Genomic DNA, 23,259 nt, shown 5'->3' on the forward strand with positions numbered 1-23,259 from the left:
TCCCTCCGTTCCTAAATATAAGTCCTTTTAATGGTTTCAAATAAACTACAACATACGGATGTATATAAATGTATTTAAGTGTAGATTCACTCATTTTGCTCCGTATATAGTCCCTTGTTGAAATTTTTAAAAAGACTTATATTTAGGAACGGAGGGAGTACTAGTACTTGATCTGATTGCTAGCTAGCTGGACTGGCTTTTATGTAGTGTCGCTTAATTAATTAGCTTGGGCAGTTAATTTGTTGCAGGCATACATTTGTGTAGTGGCGGAGCGTGACGAACAACTAAGGTTGGTCATAATGGTAGTATCATAGCTAGTATCATGCATGTCAACTAAGCAATTTTGATGAGGTGTCGTAGCATTAGGCTGGTTGTAATGGGGAGTATCATATACTAGTATCATGCAGATGATACTAGTATATGATACTGCAGATGATACTAGTATATGATACTACCTCCCTAATGCATGTATCATATATTAGTATCATGTAATATTCTATTTATTGTCATGCATGAGGCAAAGTAGCATATCATTTATTATGATACGGTATCATGATATGATACTCCATCTTTTCTTTCTTCGTTTAATGCTATGACACCTCATCAAAATTGCCTAGTTGGCATGCATGATACTAGCTACTACCTCCGTCCTAGTTTATTGGTCCCCTTAGCATTTTGTGCCAAACTTTGACCACTGATTTAACTAAAATAATAATAATACATGTCACTAAAAATATATCACTGGAAACTATGTTCAAATACGAATCCAATGATATAATTTTTGATGACATGCATTATTATTTTCTTAGATAAATCTATGGTCAAAGTTTAGCACAAAATATTAAGGGGGCCAATAAACCAGGACGGAGGTAGTATGGTACTACCATTATGACCAACCTTAAATGAAGAAAGAGAAGATGAAGTATCATATCATGATACCGTATCATAATAAATGATATGCTACTTTGTGTCATACATGACAATAAATAGAGTACTACATGATACTAATATATGATACTAGGCATTAGGGAGGTAGTATCATACACTAGTATCCCCATTACAACCAGCCTAATGGGGGCAAATATTTTGGTCAGTGATACAGAAAAAATAAATATAAACAATTAAATATACACATGAACTATATATCTGGATTTATCATACATGCATGTAAAGTATATATTACTTGATGGAATAAGTATTTTTTTTCATCAATCGATTTACAGTATGTAGTACTATTAAATAAACACATTAACTCTAGCCGTGATTTCAGTTTCCTACATTGGACAAGTGAAGTGTGGCAGCTGCTCACTGACACAATGGAACAAGTTGACATTTGGGAGCCCATCTTAGCCGATCCTCTTCCAAGCCAACAGGTATTCACTTTGTTGATCAGTTCACATATCTATGTTAGAGACGATGACTAGTTGGATGCTTGGTTTTATTTCAATATTTCAATATAAAAGTGGAGCCGGCCTATATGTCTAAACTATAAAATCGCAAGTTATCTGAAAGAAGAGTATAAGCACAACCAAAATGGTCAAAAAGTATTGAAGCATACTCCATGGTTTATTCAAGCTTCATTTTAACTGGATGTAATATATGCCAACAAGCATAGTTCATATATTCCCACTCTTTAGATCTTATCAAATCTGACTTGGATATAGAGTTCGCAACAGGCTCGTCCAAATCTCAGCACAATAACAACATATATTTCATTGTTCTTGATGGCAGGCGGAGATTAAAGTTCACTCAACATATGTGGATTGTGGCACCATGGACTTTCAAGCACTCTTAGAAGGACCCCATGATTTGGATACGTGGCTAAAAGGTACGATGCTTAATTGTTGCAGTCTATTCCAAACTTCGTTACACAAGTAAGCAATTTATCCATGGTTCGACTTTGAAACCAAATAATGTATGATTCCTTGCAGGTGCATTCATTCCTACTTATACAAAGGAGGCGAGTTTAACTCATGAGGCAAGATATTCGCACATGCAAAAGTACAAACTCGCAAAACAAATGAACATGGCAAATGGCGTTGAAAATCTGTTTTATCATTGCAGATTGAATGCAAATTTTATTCACCAACTAGTGATCATGACTTGACAATACAAACGCTTGCTCCACCGGAGGCGTTGCCTGAGAAAGAGGAGGCCCCTACCACCACCAGTCTCAACGACGGAGGAGGAGAAGAGGGAGGAGGGGCCATGTACCCAGTGCCTTGTCACCGGAGAAGCAGGAGGCTTGCGCCCAGCGCCACACCGCCGGAGGAGGGGACCTGCGATCTACTAGGTATGAATTATGAAGGCTCCATTCGTGGCAATGTCCCATTTGCCATTGTCTCAAGTAGTTAAACACATATGCTATGTGGTCCAGATTACATACCAAAAAGTGGTTGGAGGCATGGAAGTCGTGTGAGAAGTGCACGTGAGAGAGGAACATGGTCGATAAACGTAGAACCATGCTCCCGGGACTTGTGTTCTGCAAGTGAAGGCCAAAAACATGGGAGCAGAAGAAACAATGACCATTGGACATCTGAAGAGGTGAAAGAACTAGTGGATGGCGTATCTGTATATGGGGTTGGACCATGGACTAAGTTGAAGAATGAAAGGTTTCCAATATCAGTTCGATCAGCGGTGCATCTTAAGGTATAGTAAATTGTTGATTAATTGCACTAAAGCACAAGCATTACATGCTCTCTCTGCTCAGTGCTTTTTTGTATTCCACACTTTCTCTTTTCATCTTTTATTTATCTATATATATTTTATTGTAAAAGATGTTAATTTTTATGTTTTGTTTAATCTTTTAGGATAAGTGGAGAAACCTAGTGAAAGCCTTCACAGTCGGGCCCATATCTAAAAATAAGATTTTATATCATAACTTTTTATCAAAATCATCATGGAGCACCACTGATTTTTCATCTCTTACATTTCTTGAATTCCAGGGAAATGTGAAAAGAAGGATCAAGCCTCGTCTAGATAAGGATTGCGTCGAAAAGATTAAGAGGCTAGCAGCTGATTACCCTCGAAAATGAAGTTGCACTCGTGAATGCTACACGAAACATCATACAGTACTTTTGGTGTAGCAGTGGCCCAGCAACAAGAGTTCTGTTAATTTTCCAGAACTGTGAAGCATAGGCTTTCATATTAAGTGTGTCGAGAGTAGAGAGTAGATTGAACCATCTAGGTGGGGCAGCTTCTGTCTCCTGCCTAACTGCCCTGTGAATGGGAATAGCGCTCGCTCCTCCGACCTGTTGGCTTGCCAGGTTTGCTACAGTGCTGTAGTTAGCTTGACCTTTCATTTAACACCATGACACATTTTGCTGGAAGCTTATGATCTTATGATATGAATGGTGAATGGATATGCACCAGTAACACACACTGCTTCAAGCAGTCTCACTTTGCTCGAGGAATAATGCAGTTGATAGCTCGAATCGGGCACCTGTGACACGCCTCGACCTGAAAAAAGCTTGGTGCCGCTGCCTCCAAACAGCAGGTTTCTTCACCACTCTGCTTGTACCTTGAGCGATCGTGAGGTGCCGGAATGTCTGCTTGTACCCTGAGGACAGCCTGCAGGCTGAGTAGTAGCTACGATAGTTTCTTTCTTGCTGCTGTATGGTGAGGTTTGTTGTGCATCCTGGGAATCATATTGGTTGATGACGAGATCCTGTCAAACACTCAGCCGGTGTGATTGTTTGCACCGATACTCTCTTGGGTTTCATCCATTCAGGATACGTCCCTCTTGATCTTCTCTAGAAAGGAATTCAGTCTTTACCCTTGAAGATTTTAATAGATGTTCAGGTCGTTATCAAGCTTAATTAGAAATGGATACCATAAAAGGTTTATAGTTCAGCAGTTATCTTAAAGTTTATTTATGGTGCAGAAACAACACAATTGTTCAGGTGTAAAACTTTTGCTCGATGCCTGAACCTGAAGAAATGCTACTATTGTTCATCAGAGTCAGAGACCATGCATTTTGGTTCAATTGCCTAATGCGGTTTAAGTTACATTCTCACCACCTGATTTAACCATAACAGCTATACATATACCCGTAAAAAAAAAGCACAGCTATATATATATATACCGTGGCTGGCTATACAGAGAAATTCTGGATATGGTACTCAGCTATGGCTTTTGCCCGGAGAACATGATGAATGACCTCTGCACCTTGCTGCTGTAGTTGATCAGGCCACAGGATGTGCACAGGTCTTCCAGCTCTCCTTCGGTGAAGAAGTTGTAGCTGCTGTTCACTGGCCCAACAATCTGCAGCACATAGCAGAGAAGGTGCATCAGGCTAGGTAACCTCTGCCACGCAGAACATAAGTACTAGTGCTAGACGATCGACGACTTCTTTTACCTGTCTCAGTGGCCTTAGTGCGTCAATAGAGAACGGGCCGCTGTTCGTGGGGGTGGATAAGAAGGTTGTCGCTACAAATACACCACCGGGCTTCAGCACACGGCTGATTTCAGCTATCTGGTTTTCAAACAGCAGTGGGGATGTCATGGTGATGAATAAGTTTATATGACAAAAAGATAGGTACAGCAGGTCAGATGCCCTGTTCCTGCGCAAAGCTGTTCAAAGCAAACTAACTAAGCACTAAACTATCGCGGTTGACTTTATAGATGCATTCAGTGGTCAATAATTAACAGAAATACAGAACATTATTTCTCATGTAATGCCCAAAGTGGTTTAAGCTTTCTGGATTGGCTAATTGTTCAGTGGACTCTGGCGGATAAAATAGCAATTCAGAAGACACTAGCTTTAATATGTTAAGTTATGAACCACGAACAATATTGAATCAAAAGTGAAAACGAGACAGGTACTGTACCGCATTTGAAGGGGATGGCCAACAGTGGATAGCGGCTCCAGCATGAATGGCATCAATTGAACATGAAGCAAAAGGGAGCCTCGAAATATCAGCCCTTACAAGTGCGAGGTTCCTGCAGAACCAAAAGAAGAAAACAGTAAGTATTTGCTGTACTGTACTTAGAACAAAAAGAACATTCTGAGGTAGTAACAGATTGAAGTGAGGGAGCAGATTATCACATATCGTTCAATTACATGCTGAACACATAGATCGTAATCTTTTATGTTGTTAAACTAAAATAAAGCACTAGTTCCCACACAAAAATTTGTGATGGCCCAAGTTGTCTACTTGACGGTTTGTTAGAGTTGGATGTTGCAAGACATATTTTCAAGCCTCACAGGAAACGCTCAAAATAAGCACGAAGGAAAGCTCACGTGTTCATAGGGGTTTCTTCTTGTTTGATGTAGTCATAGCATTGGCGGAGCATATTCTCAGAAAAGTCCAAAGCAATCACAGATGAGTATGCCCCAGAGCTTGCAAACTTCCTTGAAAACAAGCCACTGCCACAGCTGACATCAACGAGTATACCACCAGCGACTGATTGGAAATAGTCTTGAGCCATTTGGAACTGATAAAACCAACGGTACATCAGAATTATATGCATAAAAACATGAATATTATGTAGACATGAAAGAGTGGTGATCATTTTTTGTTGCAACAACAAAACATGAAGCACCAAATCTTACCTGCGACGGATGTATGCATTTACAAGCCAGGTATGTAAGAACTTAGCGAGCAGCAACAACTTAAGTCTATGCAATAGAAGAGTGAGGCGTCCTAGAAATGTACCTCTTCATCGCGGCCAGGGAAGCCACTCCGATTGAAGTTCTGACGCCACCCCCTCTCGTAAAGAAAGGAGACGAGCGGGCTCCTGAACAGTTCGGTTCTAGCAGGCTTGAGTTCACTGTATTCTTTCATTCCTGAGGTGACAGTGAGATCCAAGAAGACATCTTTGCTGGTGAATGACTTGTTGCATTTTGAACACTTGAATCCGGACCTATATATCGCCGGCCTGGGACATGTGTAGAAGCCAAACAACATAAATCCTAATCCAGCCAACAGATATGCATGAGAGATGAAGATAATTCATGGACTTTAGACGTACAAGTTCATGCCTGGCGGCCCTTTCCTTATCAGCGGTTCATAGCAAACAGGGCACGCAAAGACCTCAGTTTTCGAAACATCATTCTGCTCGGTTTTCATCTCCTGTAACTGTTTGCATAGTGATCATCAGTTTCACATGGTAGAAATAAAGTCCAACCTTGGCATAACATCAAATGCTTACACTTAACGCGACTGTAAACTATGCTAGGAGTATTAAACAGGCTGCTTCTTTCTGAAGCATACGCGACCGCTTGCTAGCAAGATTAGCTCTTCAGAGTTAAATAGTGGAAGCTAGATTGCAGAGGCCAATCATCCTATGCATGTAAGGCAACAGAAATACGGATATCAGCAGCAGCCATATAACCATTTAGCTGAGTCACTAATCTACCATGCGAGGTTCAATCTTTGCATCTGGTGCAGTGCAGGCCATGACTCACACATCATCTCCCCAAACTGAAAAGCTCTGCTAAACTTACATCTATCTCGACTCAATTGATTACTTTCCGACCAACTACAGAGCCTGGTTCCTGCCAAAGCCCCGCCTAGACATAACACCGAACACTTGTGGTGCGACAATCGTCCCCGCTTTTTCTAGCACACACAACGCGTTATCTTGCTTCTCCTGAGATGTGAATCAGCTAGTGGCGTAGGTAGGTGAATCAACACATACCGGGTCGAGGACGATGGCCGCCGCTGCGGCGACGGCCACCCGGCGAGCCGGCAGCGGCAGGCCTGGGCCGCGGCCAAGGCGGCAGGGGACGCGCGGGGGATGGAGCGACGGGGAGGAGGAGCAGGAAGCCGCCGCGGCTCTCACCGCGAGCTCCATGGGCGACGCCTACGCGGAGCTGCAAAGCAATTGCAGTGGTACGGTGCAGCCTGGAGTGTGGAGACGCGCCGTGGAAGAGAAGTGAAGGAAAGAAATGGTGTTTGGCAAGCTCCGGAAGTGGAGGAGCAGGGGTGTGGTGGTGGTGGTGGGCTCAGCAGGCGTGGCGCCAGCCCCGTCCGTTCGCGCCTTGCCCGTTGGGTCCAGATTTTCTCTTTTTAGATGGGCAGCACTCGACGTCGGTCGACCGGCTATATTGCAGATCGGTCACCTCCCGAGTCCTTGGTTCGGGTAATTAGAGCATCTCCAGCCGTTGGCACCTTCAGTAGGCATAAAAATCGCCGCCTCGGAGCGAGCCAGCGGTATAATCGGCTCTGGGGTGGTTGGGCACCTAGCCGTCGCCCCCAGGCGCCAATGTCGGCTCATTTTTCGGCCCACTTTCGACGAAAAATGGCCCGACATCGGCGTGAGTTGGCCCATATTCGGCATGGTTCGCCGTGAATTCTCAACATAAATATTTTTTTGTCACATAGTTCATCACAGAAAATCAATAGAAATCAAATAGTTCAACAACAAATGGTTCAATATAAGTTATATAATTTAAACAAATAAAAACTCATATTTCATCACACATCGAGCTAGGCATCGCCAATGATCCTCCACAGGTGCTCCATCAGATCCTGCTGCAGTTGTTGATGCACCTGTGGGTCTCGGATCTCCTGAAGCATATTGAGGTAGGCAGTCCAGGTCGCCGGTAGCCGGTGATCAACTTGGACAAGAGGACCCTGCCTGTAGTATGGTTCAGTGTCAAACATTGGCTCTTCCTGCTCGCTCTCAATGATCATATTGTGCAAGATGACACATTAAGTCATGATCTTCCACATTTGATCTTTCGACCGGGTCTGAGCAGGGTACCAGACAACAGCAAATCAAGATTGAAGCACACCAAATGCTCGCTCGACATCCTTCCTGCAAGCCTCCTAAGCCTTGGCAAAGTGGGACTTCTTGCCTCCTAGCACAGCGTTTGAGATAGTCTTCACAGATGTTCATCTCGAATAGATGCCATCAGCTAGGTAGTACCCCTTGTTGTAGTGCCGCCCATTGACCACAAAGTTCACCGGAGGAGAATGATCTTCAACAAGCTTGGCAAAGACAGGGGAGCACTGCAGGACGTTGATGTCATTGCGAGTTCCTGGCATCCCAAAGAAAGAGTGCCAAATCCAGAGGTCATGTGTGGCCACTGCCTCAAGTACCACACTGCAACCGCCTTTGGCGCCTTTGTACAACCCCTGCCAAGCAAATGGACAGTTCTTCCATTTCTAATGCATGCAGTCGATGCTTCCAAGCATCCCAGGAAATCCTCTTGCTGCATTCTGTGCTAAGATCCGAGCAGTGTCTTCAGCATTGGGTGATCGCAAGTATTGCGGTCCAAACACTGCCACCACTGCCCTGCAGAACTTGTAGAAACACTCAATGGTCGTGGACTCACCCATGCGCCCATAGTCGTCGAGTGAACCACCGGGAGCTCCGTATGCAAGCATCCTCATAGTTGTCGTGCACTTCTAGATTGAGGTGAATCCAAGTGTGCCGGTGCAATCCTTCTTGCACTTGAAGTAGCTGTCGAACTCCCAGATGCAATTCACAATCCTGAGGAAAAGCTTTCGGTTCATCCGATAATGGCGCCGAAATGTTTTCTCGCCGTGCAATGAAGCGTCGGCAAAGTAGTCAGAGTAGAGCATGCAGTAGCCTTCTAGACGATGCCGGTTCTTTTCTTTCACCCGCCCTGTCGCTGAGCCACCTCGCCGCGGCTTATCTTTGCTCACGAGTAGGCCGGCGAGGGCGGCGAGGACCATAAGATGCTTCTCCTCCTGGACGGCGGCTTCGGCTTCCTCCTCCAACAACGCCGCGAGCGCCTCCTCGTCGTCCGAGTCCATCACCAGGCCAGGCAGGTGATGAGGATATGTACCTAGGGTAGGGTCATAGACCTATCTAGGATACCATGCCCAAGGACATCCTTAGACGAAGCCACCTTCCAGTCGACCAAGAGAGACTCCACTCGACCGGCTAGAAGACACTCGACAAACCTGTAGACACTCGACCATCAAGACCCACTCGACCATCAGGAGTCCAGGATCTACTCTGCATCCAAACGGTATGTAATTAAGTAGTCTTAATGGTCATGATGACACTTTAAGTAGGGCGTTACCAGTAACGCCCGGCCTTAATGTACTTTAATCCTCTGCTACGTGGGATGGCTGGGGTCCTGGCGTCCTCTATATAAGCCACCCCCCTCCACTGGTAGAAGGGTTCGCACCCCTGTAACTCTTATACACAGAAACCAGTCGACCGCCTCCGGGCTCCGAGACGTAGGGCTATTACTTCCTCCGAGAAGGGCCTGAACTCGTTAAACACTCATGTGTACAACTGCTCCATAGCTAGGATCTTGCCTCTCCATACCACGACAGTTGGCGCCCACCGTGGGGCAGGTGTCCTAGAGACTTTTTGGAGAAGTTGCAATTTGTCCGATCGCCTTCATCATGGTTTCTGGCGGAGCTCTGGTCGAGGGCCGCGGGATTCGTCTCGGTGCGCTCGCTTTCATCGCCGACGACTCCGCTTGGCTCCAGGAGGCACCACTCGACATCGACGCGCTCCCCGTCCGTGGGGCGACGCACTTTCGGGCGTGCGTCCGCGGCGTCCTGCTGCGGCAGCCGTCGACCCCATACTGGTCGACTCCTGCGCCGTCCACCCATCGTGTCTCCCGCCAGCGCAAGCGCTCCGGTCGGTCGAGGCTTCAGCGTTGGGTGGCTCGCCAATCGGCCACCACCCAAGTCACGGCAATCGAGCCCGACGAATCTCTCTACGGCCTGTTCGATCTGTCGACTGGCACCGTAGAGACTGCATCCGAGTGCGACAGCAGTGATCCAGCGGCGGAGGTCCTGATGGTCAACGGGCCTCGTAGCCCTCCCGGTTTTCCCCGCGTCGACGGGATGGACGATGGAGGCGACCCCGCTCAGAGCCACGAAGAATATCAGCCCGAGCCGCTCACTTCTCAGCAAAGGGAAGATCTTCGTCGCCGGAACATGGATGCCCTGCATACTCCCATCGCGGGAGAAACTCCTGAAGCTCGAGCTTTGGAAGAGGCGCGTTTGGCCAACTTGGCTGAACGCAATCGACTGGAGAATCTCCAGCAAGCACTCGACGAGCGTGCGCGTCAACGAGTACCTGACTCCAGTCGACGTCAGCTCTTTCCGCAACCGACTCAGGTATACCGAACCCCGATTCAGAATTTAGCAGCTGCAGCCCGTATAGCAGAGTCAATTCAGCCCTCTCAGTCAGAGGCTGGAAGAGGCTTGTTGCAAATCAGAGATTTGCTCCGGGCGACAGGAGATCAGAATTCAGCTGTGTCACAATCGTGCAACAGGATTCACAGTCGATCCGTCGCTGTGAATACAGTTCAGTCGGCTCACAGCCCAAGGTCGCCTCCGAGGCGCGCGGGACGTGATGGCCGGCGCGATCATTATGATGACCGATTCGACCGTGATGATAGGCGTCGAGCGCCCACTCCTCTGAGAAGTGGGTCTAACGCCCATCGGCAGCAAGATGACAGGCACCAGCTCAGCATTGGGCGGAGAGCTCCGGTCGACCCCAGGGAACCAGGCTTTGACGCGAGATCCATCATCGCGCAAGGTTTGGTCGACCGGAACAGAGCTCATAGAGGTGGCCATGACAGAGATGCGCCCACCAGCAGCCGAGTCCATGTTTCAGGTCCAGAATGCTTTAGCAGAGCCATCAGAGCCGCAGTGATACCTCCCAACTTCAGGTTAGCGACTGGGGTAAGTAAGTTCACCGAAGAGTCAAAGCCTGAAACCTGGCTGGAGGACTACCGAGTGGCGGTACAGATTGGTGGCGGTAATGATGAGGTGGCCATGAAGCATTTGCCACTCATGCTAGAGGGTTCGGCTAGAGCGTGGTTGAATTAGTTAGCTCCTAGCAGCATTTACACCTGGGAAGATCTTTCCCGAGTGTTCGTCAGGACATTCGAAGGAACTTGCAAGCGACCGGCCAGATTGACGGAGTTGCACGTCTGCGTACAAAAGTCGAGTGAAACATTGAGAGATTACATCCAGAGATGGATCACTTTGCATCATACCGTGGAGAATGTGTCGGACCATCAAGCGGTCTGCGCTTTCAAGGATGGCGTCAAGAACAGAGAGTTGAGCTTAAAGTTTGGTCGAACCGGAGATATCACCTTGAGTCAAATGATGGAGATTTCCACCAAATACGCTAACGGCGAAGAAGAGGACAGGCTCCGGAGTGGCAAGTATAAGCCGAGTCAATCGGAAAAAGGGAATTCCAGTCGGAAGCAGAAGCGGAAGGCCGAGCCAGCTGCTCCTGGAGAGGCTCTGGCCGTGACTTAGGGCAAATTCAAAGGAAAGCCCAAAGGTTCTTGGAACCCCAAGAAGGTAAAGGATAAAGAGGGGAACGACGTGATGGATCTACCGTGTCACATCCACACGAAGAAAGACGAAGAGGGAAACTTCATCTACCCGAAACATACCACTCGCCAGTGTCGACTCTTAATTTAGCAGTTCCAAGGAAAACAACCCAAGGATAAGGAGAAGGAGTCAGACAAGGCCGAGGACAAGGAGGACAGTGATGGAGGTTACCCTCACGTCAATTCCACTCTGATGATTTTTGCTGATGTAGAGAGCAAGAGTCGACTGAAAGTGATCAACCGAGAGGTAAATATGGTCGCCCCGGCGACGCCAAGCTATCTGAAATGGTCGCAAACTCCCATTACCTTTGACCAGTCTGATCACCCTACTCACATTGCCACCCCTGGGAGGCAAGCGCTGGTGGTCGACCCAGTCGTCGAAGGCACTCGACTGACGAAGGTGTTGATGGATGGCGGCAGTGGATTGAATATATTGTATGAGGAGACGCTCAAGGGAATGGGCATTCCGATGTCCAAACTCAGCTCCAGCAACATGAGTTTTCACGGAGTCATCCCCGGAAAGAAGGCCGAGTCACTCGGTCAAATAGCTCTGGATGTAGTGTTCGGCGATTCGAAACATTTCCGTAAAGAGAAGCTGACATTTGAAGTCGTGGATTTCCAGAGCGCCTACCATGCTATTTTGGGGAGGCCAACCTACGCCCGCTTCATGGCTCAACCATGTTATGTGTATCTCAAGCTAAAGATGCCTGGCCCCAAAGGAGTGATCACTGTCACCGGCAATCGAAAGAAGGCAGAAGAGTGTTTCCAGAAAGGCTCGAAGATTGCGGATGACCAGATAACAGTGGTAGAGCTGGAAGGGAACAAGAAAAATGCAGATCCGAGTGATTTACTGCGGGCCAAGAAACCTGCCACAGAATCAGCATTCCAGTCGTCAGGGGAGACGAAGCCAATTCACATCCACCCGACTGACCCAAACGCAGCTCCGACCCACATTTCCACAACACTCGACTCTAAATAGGAAGAAGCGCTCATCCAGTTCCTCCGTGAGAACTGGGACATCTTTGCATGGAAGCCAGCTGACATGCCGGGTGTTCCCAGGGGGCTGGCTGAGCATCGCCTTAGAGTCGACTCAAAAGCAAAACCTGTTAAAGAACATCTTCGACGGTCCGCCGTTCAGAAGAAAAAAGCCATTGGCGAGGAGGTGGCTCGACTCCTTGCAGCAGAGTTTATCCGAGAGGTGTATCACTCCGATTGGCTCGCCAATGTCGTCATGGTCCCCAAGAAGGACAACTCACTGCGCATGTGCATTGATTTCAAACATATCAATCGGGCCTGCCCGAAAGATCATTTTCCTCTCCCTCGCATCGACCAAATTGTCGACTCGACTGCCGGATGTGAGAGATTGTCTTTTATAGATGCTTATTCCGGGTATCATCAGATCCGTCTTATGGACCTGACGAAATAAAAACAGCTTTCATCACCCCATTCGGGTGCTTCTGCTATATCACCATGCCATTCGGTCTCAAGAATGCCGGAGCCATGTTCATGAGAATGATTCAAAAGTGTTTACTCACTCAAATCAGTCGGAACGTAGAAGCGTACATGGATGATATCGTGGTCAAGTCACGAAAGGGTTCCGACCTGTTGACTGACCTAGCTGAAACATTTGCCAATCTCAGGAGGTATGATATCAAGCTCGATCCTTCAAAGTGCACGTTCGGAGTACCTGGCGGAAAGTTACTCGGTTTTCTCATTTCAGAACGAGGAATCGATGCTAACCCAGAGAAAGTTGGCACCATACTCCGAATGAAACGCCCTGTGCGTGTGCACGATGTCCAGAAGCTTACTGGATGCTTGGCCGCGTTAAGTCGATTCATCTCTCGCCTCGGTGAAAAGGCATTGCCTCTTTACCGACTGATGAAGAAGGCAGACAAGTTCGAGTGGACTCCAGAAGCTGATGCAGCGTTTGACGAGCTAAAAGCTCTGCTCTCCACCCAGCCGGTGCTTGCTGCTCCAATCAGCAAAGAGCCTCTGTTGCTTTACATTGCAGCCACAGGACAGGTTGTCAGTACAGTACTTACGGTCGAGAGGGAAGAGGAAGGTAAAACCTTCAATGTTCAGCGCCCAGTGTACTATCTCTCCGAAGTTTTGACTCCATCGAAGCAAAGATATCCTCATTATCAGAAGCTCGTATATGGGATCTACATGACCATGAAGAAGGTTGCTCATTATTTCTCTGACCACGACATTACAGTCGTCAACGACGCACCATTGTCAGAGATTCTGCACAATAGAGACGCGACTGGTCGAGTGGCTAAATGGGCGATTGAACTCCTTCCCCTTGATGTCAAATTTGAGGCAAAGAAAGCCATTAAGTCCCAGGCTATAGCAGATTTCCTTGCCGAGTGGACCGAACAACAACAGCCGGCTCAAGTTCACTCGGAGCATTGGACCATGTTCTTTGATGGTTCTAAGATGTTAAATGGTTCTGGTGCTGGGGTGGTTTTGGTTTCCCCCCGAGGAGATAAACTCAGATATGTGCTCCAGATCCACTTTGATTCCTCCAACAATGAAGCAGAATATGAAGCACTTTTGTATGGGTTGCGCATGGCCATTTCACTCGGCGTCCGTCGCCATATGGTTTATGGCGACTCAGATTTGGTGGTCAATCAAGTGATGAAGGAGTGGGACATTAGAAGCCCAGCTATGACTGGATACTGCAATGCAGTGAGAAAGCTGGAGAAGAAATTTGAAGGATTAGAGCTCCATCACATTCCCCGGCTGAAGAATAGGGCAGCCGATGACTTGGCAAAGATAGGTTCCAAGAGGGAAGCCATTCCGAGTGGTGTGTTTTTGGAACATGTTCACTCACCGTCGGTTCAAGAAGATCCTTTCACTGAAGAAGTCCCATAGCCCAGAAGCGCCACAGATCCGACTAAAGTCGAGGTCCCAGCCATGGTCGACTTGATCATGGAAGTTTTGGTCGTCACTCCCGATTGGACAGTACCCTATATCGCCTATATTTTGAGAAAAGAACTCCTTGAGGATGAAGAAGAGGCTCGAGAGATCGTCCGCCGATCCAAAGCCTTCACCGTCATGAGAGATCAGTTATACAGAGAAAGTGCGACTGGAGTCAGCCAGAGATGCATAACACCAGAGGAAGGTCGAATGATCCTCAACGACATCCACTCGGGGACATGTGGTCATCATGCGTCTTCTCGGACCATTGTGGCTAAAGCATACCGAGCTGGTTTTTATTGGCCCAGAGCGAATGAAATGGCAAAGGAGATAGCCGACAAATGTGAAGGATGCCAATTTTACTCCAATATGTCACACAAACCCGCCTCGGCCTTGAAGACCATTCCACTTCTCTGGCCTTTTGCTGTATGGGGTCTGGATATGGTGGGTCCCTTGAGAACAGGCAGAAGCGGTTTCACCCATGTGCTGGTAGCAGTCGACAAGTTCACCAAGTGGATTGAGGCCAAGCCCATCAAGAACCTCGACGCCAGTACTGCTGTCAGCTTTATCAGGGAATTAATATTCAGATATGGAGTCCCTCACAGCATCACCACCGACAACGGGTCAAACTTTGATTCCGAAGAATTCAGAGCTTTCTGCACGTCTCAAGGCATACGAGTCGACTATGCCTCAGTCGATCACCCACAGTCGAATGGACAGGCAGAACGAGCCAACGGCTTGATTCTCAAAGGATTGAAACCCCGTTTGATGCGTGATTTCAAGCATGCAGCTGGTGCATGGGTCGACGAACTTCCTTCGGTACTTTGGGGGTTAAGGACCACGCCCAATCGGTCGACTGGAAGGACTCCGTTCTTCTTGGTCTACGAAGCCGAGGCGGTCTTGCCGAGTGACCTTCTCCACAATGCCCCTCAGGTCGAACTCTACACCGAAGCTGAAGCGGAACAAGCCCGACAGGATGCAGTCGACCTTTTGGAAGAATAAAGAGAGATGGCTTTGATCCGGTCGACCATTTACCAGCAAGACTTGCGTCGCTTCCATGCCAGAAATGTGAGGAGTCGAGCCTTCCAAGGAGGAGATTTGGTTCTCCGAGTGGATCAGCAGAAACCACACAATCTTGCTCCTACTTGGGAAGGTCCCTTCATCATCACCAAGGTTCTCCACAATGGAGCATACCGTCTCTACAACGTCGAACATCAGATCGACGAGCCCCGGGCTTGGAACGCGGAGCTTCTCCGCCCCTTTTACACTTAAGTTTTTCACTCGGACGAGTTGTAATAAAAGTACCTCTGTAGTTTATTTATCAAAGACAAGAGCTTTATAGTTTTCCCAGTAATTGTTATTACTTTTGTCCACATAAAGGGATCCCCCAGCGGGTGGCTTGGCCACGAATCAGATTCGCCTGAGTCTGTAAAACAAATCCTACCGAGTGGTAAGTCAGCCTTCCACTCGGAGGCTTAGCTGCGAAATCCGTTTCGCCTGAGATAAACAAAATCCTACCGAGTGGAGAGCAAACCTCCAACTCGGGGGCTTAGCTGCAGCCCAGTGCTCGCCTAAGTTGAATAAAATCCTACCGAGTGGAGAGCAAACCTCCCACTCGGGGGCTTAGCTGCAGCCCAGTGCTCGCCTAAGTTTCTGAAAATCCTACCGAGTGGAGAGCAAACCTCCCACTCGGGGGCTTAGCTGCAGCCCAGTGCTCGCCTAAGTTTCTGAAAATCCTACCTAGTGGAGAGAAAACCTCCCACTCGGGGGCTTAGCTGCAGCCCAGTGCTCGCCTAAGTTTCTGAAAATCCTACCGAGTGGAGAGCAAACCTCCCACTCGGGGGCTTAGCGGCAGTCCAAGTACTCGCCTAAGTTTCTGAAAATCCTACCGAGTGGAGAGCAAACCTCCCACTTGGGGGCTTAGCTGCAGTCCAAGTACTCGCCTAAGTTGAATAAAATCCTACCGAGTGGAGAGCAAACCTCCCACTCGGGGGCTTAGCTGCAGCCCAGTGCTCGCCTAAGTTTCTGAAAATCCTACCGAGTGGAGAGCAAACCTCCCACTCGGGGGCTTAGCTGCAGCCCAGTGCTCGCCTAAGTTTCTGAAAATCCTACCGAGTGGAGAGCAAACCTCCCACTCGGGGGCTTAGCTGCAGTCCAAGTACTCGCCTAAGTTTCAGAAAATCCTACCGAGTGGAGAGCAAACCTCCCACTCGGGGGCTTAGCTACAGCCCAGTGCCCGCCTAAGTTTCTGAAAATCCTACCGAGTGGAGAGCAAACCTCCCACTCGGGGGCTTAGCTGCAGTCCAAGTACTCGCCTAAGTTGAATAAAATCCTACCGAGTGGAGAGCAAACCTCCCAATCGAGGGCTTAGCTGCAGCCTAGTGCTCGCCTAAGTTTCTGAAAATCCTACCGAGTGGAGAGCAAACGTCCCACTCGGGGGCTTAGCTGCAGCCCAGTGCTCGCCTAAGTTTCTGAAAATCCTACCAAGTGGAGAGCAAACCTCCCACTCGGGGGCTTAGCTGCAGTCCAAGTACTCGCCTAAGTTGAATAAAATCCTCCCGAGTGGAGAGCAAACCTCCCACTCGGGGGCTTAGCTGCAGCCCAGTGCTCGCCTAAGTTTTTGAAAATCCTACCGAGTGGGGAGTGAACCTCCCACTCGGGGACTTAGCTGCAGCCCAGTGCTCGCCTAAGTTTATGGGAGAACTAGTCGACTACAATAAGCGCCTCGCGTTAACCTGCAAAAGACACCCCAAACCAAACGCAAACATATTCAACGTCGAAACCCAAGTTCGGATAATACCTAACGGAGCCGAAAGTGCTCAGGCGCTAAGCATGTTAAGGTTTATCGGTTACAAAACCCACTCGGCATACCGAGGCAAATTTAAAGTATCAAGCTCAGAAGTTTTTTACCCGTCCTGTGGAGGGCTGGAAGGCGCAACAAACTCATCAAGGTCGATCCCATCTGCAATCCGAGTGGCTGCAGCGATGAAGGTCTCCATGAAAGATCGGAAATCATGCTTCTTGGTGTTAGCCACCCTGAGGGCCACCAGCTTGTCCTCTCATGCATCCTTGCAGTGAACGCGGACCAGAGATAGAGCAACATCCGCGCCACACCTGGCAGAAGACTTCTTCCACTCCCGCACTTGACTTGGAACCTCGTTCAGTCGAGTCATCAAGGATTCGAGGTCGTTCTGGAGTGTCTCTCTCGGCCAGAGTGTCGTGTTGATGCGAGATGTTGCAACCTTCAGCCTTGCAAGATAGTCGACGACAGCTGCAACGCGAGATTCAAGCCGAAGCACATTCATGGCAACGTCGTCATTCATGGGAGAGTTGATAGGGTCCAAGTTTATCTCCAGTCGACCAGTCTCCTCTTCAAAGTTCTGACAAAATTCTGCAAGCACGACCACCGAGTCAAAACTACAGTCGGAGGTAGCGGTTAAAAATTGCCTGTTTGATACCAAAGATTACCTTCAAGCATGAGGAATAGCTTCTTGGCGAGTCCGCCCAGATAAGCCTCCAGATCATTCTTCTTGCCCGCCAACTCATTGGCCTTGTCATTCAGAGCAATCTTGTCATTCTTCAGTCGAGTGACTTCTTGGTTGGCCACGTCAAGAGCAGCTTTCAGATTAGCGTTTTCTTCTTCAAGATTGGCAACCGAAGCCAACTTCTCTTTAGCAAGCCTAGTCTTGTCCACGGCCTTTTTTTGCGCCTCGGCAAGGTCAAGGTCCTTCTTCTTCAGAGCGTTCTTCAATTTTTCTGCGAGAATCACAATAAGGTCAGAATCAGAGGCAGATAAGAAGCAAGGACAGTCGTCAAGATTCTCACCGAACATACCTTTTGCTTCCTCCTTCGCCTTCGTGAAGTTTTCTTGGACAAGCTTTTGGTCAAGTTCAAGCTGGATGAACTTGCTCTCCAATTCGGCGTAGCGAGAAACAAGGTCACAAGACTTCTGCGAAAGTTCAGTCGACAAAACATCAACAACAATTCACTTCCGAGTGAGTAAGGAAAAATCATAGCGTTTCTAAGACTACGGTCGAATGCAAGCAGTCGACCACAGTCTCGGGGACTACACCCAGTCGGTGCACTCCGCGTGCCCCCACCGGTCTATGAATCTATTCGACCTAGTCGAGTAAGGAAAAAACTTAAGACATAAAGACTATAGTCGACTGCCAGCAGTCGACCATAGCCTTGGGGACTACACCCAGTGGGTGCACTCAGCGTGCCCCCACTAGTCCGGAATTTCAATCGACACACCCAGTGGGTGCAGAACAAACTCTAAGAATTGCAGAAAGAAGAGTTTATAGATATCATATCCTAACAGAACAGGCAGTGACCGACTGACCTGAACATTACTCTGAAGAGCTGAACTGGCGTCATAGGCTGCCTGGCTAGCTTCTCGTATCGCCTTCACTTGCTCCATCATGACCACCGCTTGGCGTATCGCTTCTCTAGCAGCACTGGCTTGGTCTTCTGGAACGGGGTAGGTGGAGAAAAGCGAGGGTTGAACAGCACTCAACGACGAAGGGCGAGCACTCGTCAACGGCACCGCGAAGGTTACGGTGGGTCGAGTGACATTGTCTCCCTCCACGACCAACGTCTCGGGTGCCGGCACATCCTGAGTCACCTTGTCAGCAGACGTTTTCTTGCTTCTCCTCGGCCGTGGTGGTTCTTCGTCGTCGTCGTCAGGAAGGTCAATAACAATGTTAGATGAAACTGCAGAAAGAATCAAAATTAGAGACAATAAGTCAGTCGACTGAAAACGGCAGCACAGGAGTCATACCAGGTTTCGAGGTTGCAGCATCCTCCATCTCGTGGTCTTCGGCCCTCGCCGAAGTGTCGGAAGTAGCAGCGCTGCAGTTCCAAAAGTCAGTGGATTGGCCCATGAGTCGACCAAGAACAAGTTCATGAAACAGGGAAAGCTCAAAACTACCATTACCCTGAGATAGTGGGGATCACCATCTTCATCTTCGGCAAGACCTTTGCAGGCTTCGACGGTGCCACTCGAGATTGCTTCGGAGCCTTCTCAGTCGGTGTCGGAGAAGTAGTCCGAGGGCGCTTGGTCGACTGGGAAGCGGTTGCGACCCCCTTACCCCGCTCAGTCGCGGGATCATGGGCAAGCTTCGAGCGTCTTTCCGAGCGGGGAGGTGCAACTTCCTCCTCCTCCTCCTCTTCTTCCTCCTCACCAGAGTCATCACCCTCGTCGTCGTCGTCAGCATCCGAATCCCACTCCTCCGGGCTTTCGCCCCCGCTTCCTTCCTCCTCCTCAGTCGGCGTCTGCGCCCCATTGGGCATCGAGTACAATTCAGTGGTTGCCTGTCAGACAACAAAGCAAAACAAAGATCAATCGACCAATTCGCGGCAAAGCAGAATGGATAAAGTAAGATCACAATCGGGAATAAGTGGCCATACCGCGTCCGGCCTATAAGTACAGTCGAGTGGCGGGATCCTCCTAGCCCCTCGAGGGTTGTCCTTGTTCCCTGTGATGGCGGCCACCCACCTCTCCAGCGTGGTGTCGTCGACTGCTTCTGGATGGACCCGAGTGGTGTCTTCGGTACCGCAGTACAGCCACATCGGGTGGCTTCGGTACTGGAGCGGTTGGATGCGCCGCCTAAGGAAGACTTCCAGAAGATCCATGCCCGTCACTCCATCCCGAACGAGTTGGATCCCGCAAAATCCGCTAGCAGCAGATCAATCTGTCAGACAATATCTTTCCTGCGATCCATCGCTCGGGAGTTCTCCAAAGTTCAAAAGTTCATTCGACAGAAGATAAGAATGGATCAAGGCGACTGAAGTAAAAGTTGACGCCAACACCGAAAGAGAAATCGCCAATCCAAGATACGACACAATCAAAGCGCAAGAAATAAGTCGGAGAAAATCATCAACTCCTTCCTCACTCGAACCTCGATCCATTCGGGGGCTAATGATGAGGATATGTACCTAGGGTAGGGTCATAGACCTATCTAGGATACCATGCCCAAGGATATCCTTAGACGAAGCCACCTTCCAGTCGATCAAGAGAGACTCCACTCGACCGGCTAGAAGACACTCGACAAACCTGAAGACACTCGACCATCAAGACCCACTCGACCATCAGGAGTCCAGGATCTACTCTGCATCCAAACGGTCTGTAATTAAGTAGTCTTAATGGTCATGATGACACTTTAAGTAGGGCGTTACCAGTAACGCCCGACCTTAGTGTACTTTAATCCTCTGCTACGTGGGATGGCTGGGGTCCTGGCGTCCTCTATATAAGCCACCCCCCTCCACTGGTAGAAGGGTTCGCACCCCTGTAACTCTTATACACAGAAACCAGTCGACCGCCTCCGGGCTCCGAGACGTAGGGCTATTACTTCCTCTGAGAAGGGCTTGAACTCGTTAAACACTCGTGTGTACAACTGCTCCATAGCTAGGATCTTGCCTCTCCATACCTACCCCCCATTCTACTGTCAGGCTTAGAACCACGACAGCAGGTAAATCGTCGAACACCTTGCGAGCGTGGTGGGCACACACCCGCCGGTACACTGCCCCTGCGCTAGCGGAACGCCGGAAAAATCACCCAGACGGTGGTGGAGAGGCGGCCGCGGCGAAACCTCTTCTCTTTCCCGGCGGGGAATGGCCTATCTAGCTGTGGTGGGTTCTGGGCGGCGCCGGGATCGGCAGGGTAGGGCAGAGCGCGCGGGGGTGGGAGGCGAATCTGGACGATTGACTTGACTTTTCGCCCGACAGTGTAGCACAGGTGTGTTCTTCCCTTGCGCCGGAGCCCCCGAGCGCTCCAAGTGCGTCGGGTTCGGCCTGCGATCGTCGGGCCGAAAAACGGGCTGAGCCGACGGATTTCAGCGTCTTGGGGGCGCGACTAGGGCGTTTTTTCGGCGCCGGCGCGTAAAAAGTCGCCTGGGGGGCTGTTGGGGGCATGGCTGGAGATGCTCTTACAGTCGTTGGATCAAGCCAACCCCTTCTCATGCATGATTTGTCCTCTCTGCCACACTCACGCTCTACTTCTACACTAGGAAAAGAAAAAAGGGATCTCCCGCTCGCATCACAACAGATCGTTGGTCTTCGTCCTTGGCAACACCGTCTGCCCCGAAAGCCACCGGGACGCAGCACACAGAAGTTGCCCACCACTTGCATCACCACGATCTAGATGCTTGTCGAGGTCATCACCATTGCAATCCATCACAGCATCTCCGCTTTGGTAGTCGTAGCATCCGATGTGGGTAGGCCCAACATCATCGGCACCCCTAGATGATCGCCGATACGATGAGGGTGTCATCTGTTGTCACCGGGATGTGGTGTTGTAGCCGGTCGCAACAACCGCCGACCACGGTTGTAGCACACGTTGACATCTGCTTGGGTCATCTAGGTCATCTGAAACGGGAGGAACATTAGAGTCTTTCGAAAGAAATCAACCCCACTATTCTACACTCAAAATAAAACTCATACAGGATGAGGACAAGCTTTGGGTCACCACGGGAGGTAGACACTTGAGCACTATCATTTGCTGCAAGAGTAATTGTTTGATGTATCTTTTGTTGACAAGCTATATGTTGAGCTGCTCCAGTATACTCTAAGCTTCTTGCTTAATAAATGAGGTAAGCCTTTTGCCTCTGTTAAAAAAAATGCTTCTTTATCCACGCCCGACTACATTCAGCGCCATCGTAACAAGTGGCTTGCTTCAGATTTTTTTTTGTCCTTTTACATTTTTTTAAGGGCAGCGGTTTGCTTCAGAGTTCATGGGAGTAGTACAAGTACACCTCAGCAAAATAAAGATAATAATATTAAAAAGGGTTCCCTAGTCGCCAAATTGCAAAATCCAGAATTCTTTTCCAGTTTGCACTGCTCCCTCTGCTCTTCCAACCTTTCAACCGCGCAGCGGAACTGAGAAAGATGGATGGAGATCAAATCTAGTGATACATTTATAGAAAGAAGGTAGTAGCGTATATGACATTAAATTGGTACATTATCAAACTATATTTCAAAACGATCTAGTGATACTAATTTAGTGCCATAAATGCTGCTACTTTTCCTTATAAAGTTGGTCAAAGTTTTAAAATTGACTTAGAAAAAAAGCTAGATGTACACTTATTCATGGGCGGAGGGAATATTTAAGAACTACAGAGGGACTACAAAACAGAGATAAGGCCGGCTAACCAGGCACTAGCGACCCCTATCACAACCCTCTAATTGTCGTTTCTTTTTTTAGAGCATCGCTCTCAAATCCATTTCTGAAATTGATTAAACAAACAAGCCGAATGTATGATCCTGGGCAACATCTAGGCCAGGGTTTGGCTGCGGCACAACCTGTTGGCTGCCCCAGAACTGAACTACAACAACCAAACTACCAAAAGAAAAACAGAAACATACACGGAAAAAAAATAAAGAAAATAGAAACTTCTCTCACTGTGGTTGCGACAAAAACTTGTTAAACTGAACTGAACAACAACAACCAAACTACAAACAAACAGTAAACCGACGTGAGTCACGCTGGCAGGACGGGGGACAGAAGAAAAGTTGAAACATCCAGGGAAACAAAAAGAAAGAAAGAAAAGTTGAAACATCCAGAGAAACAAAAAGAAAGAAAATAGAAACCTCTCACTGTCATTGCGAACAAAGCTTCTTAAACTGTAAGTAGCCATGCTGGCACCCTGATTTCGCAAACGCTGACCACAGCTGTTGATTGAATTCCAGTAGCCAGCCACACGATGGATGTCACATACACACAGGAAGAACATAGTAATGAGCCATACGCGCACTGGGCTGTGAGTCCACTGCAGATTAAAACATGTCCTCTTGCAGGCAAGACGATCACATCTGCACGGAGTCCACGCTGCCGAAATAGCAACCGCCCGGAGTTGTGAGGACGAGGATGTTCATCTGACTGGCTATGGCTCCATCAATTGACTCTGTGCAATCAAGACAAGAATTAATCAGCCGATACAGAAGGACTTTCAGCTCAGATTTTGCAGATTCAATAGTTTATGTATGAGCAAAATGGAAAAAATTATAGGGGGTATTATACACATAGGAAGAACTATACATGCAGAAGTAGAACA

General features: G+C 48.4%; 1 protein-coding gene across 1 annotated transcript; it reads right to left on the reverse strand.

Annotated features, from left to right (window-relative positions):
- Positions 1-3,947: 3,947 nt before the first annotated feature.
- Positions 3,948-6,977, reverse strand: LOC123159444 (uncharacterized methyltransferase At2g41040, chloroplastic). Its single transcript, XM_044577281.1, has 7 exons — positions 6,643-6,977; positions 5,974-6,080; positions 5,658-5,880; positions 5,243-5,436; positions 4,830-4,941; positions 4,358-4,474; positions 3,948-4,263 (listed from the first exon to the last, which is right to left on the reverse strand). The coding sequence occupies exons 1-7, from the start codon at positions 6,796-6,798 to the stop codon at positions 4,126-4,128; spliced, it is 1,047 nt and encodes a 348-aa protein (XP_044433216.1). The 5' UTR covers positions 6,799-6,977; the 3' UTR covers positions 3,948-4,125.
- Positions 6,978-23,259: the final 16,282 nt, after the last annotated feature.

Source organism: Triticum aestivum, chromosome 7B (genome assembly GCF_018294505.1).
Source record: "Triticum aestivum cultivar Chinese Spring chromosome 7B, IWGSC CS RefSeq v2.1, whole genome shotgun sequence".
NCBI lineage: Eukaryota > Viridiplantae > Streptophyta > Magnoliopsida > Poales > Poaceae > Triticum > Triticum aestivum.

Bases quoted from the DNA above. Each gene is read 5' to 3' on its own strand.
- LOC123159444 (XM_044577281.1), bottom strand. From the start codon at position 6,798: ATGGAGCTCGCGGTGAGAGCCGCGGCGGCTTCCTGCTCCTCCTCCCCG. The intron at 6,081-6,642 runs GTATGTGTTGAT...CTATGCAAACAG, and splicing joins CGGCCATCGTCCTCGACCCG to TTACAGGAGATGAAAACCGA. The intron at 4,475-4,829 runs GTACAGTACCTG...TTTGAAAACCAG, and splicing joins GGCCATCCCCTTCAAATGCG to ATAGCTGAAATCAGCCGTGT.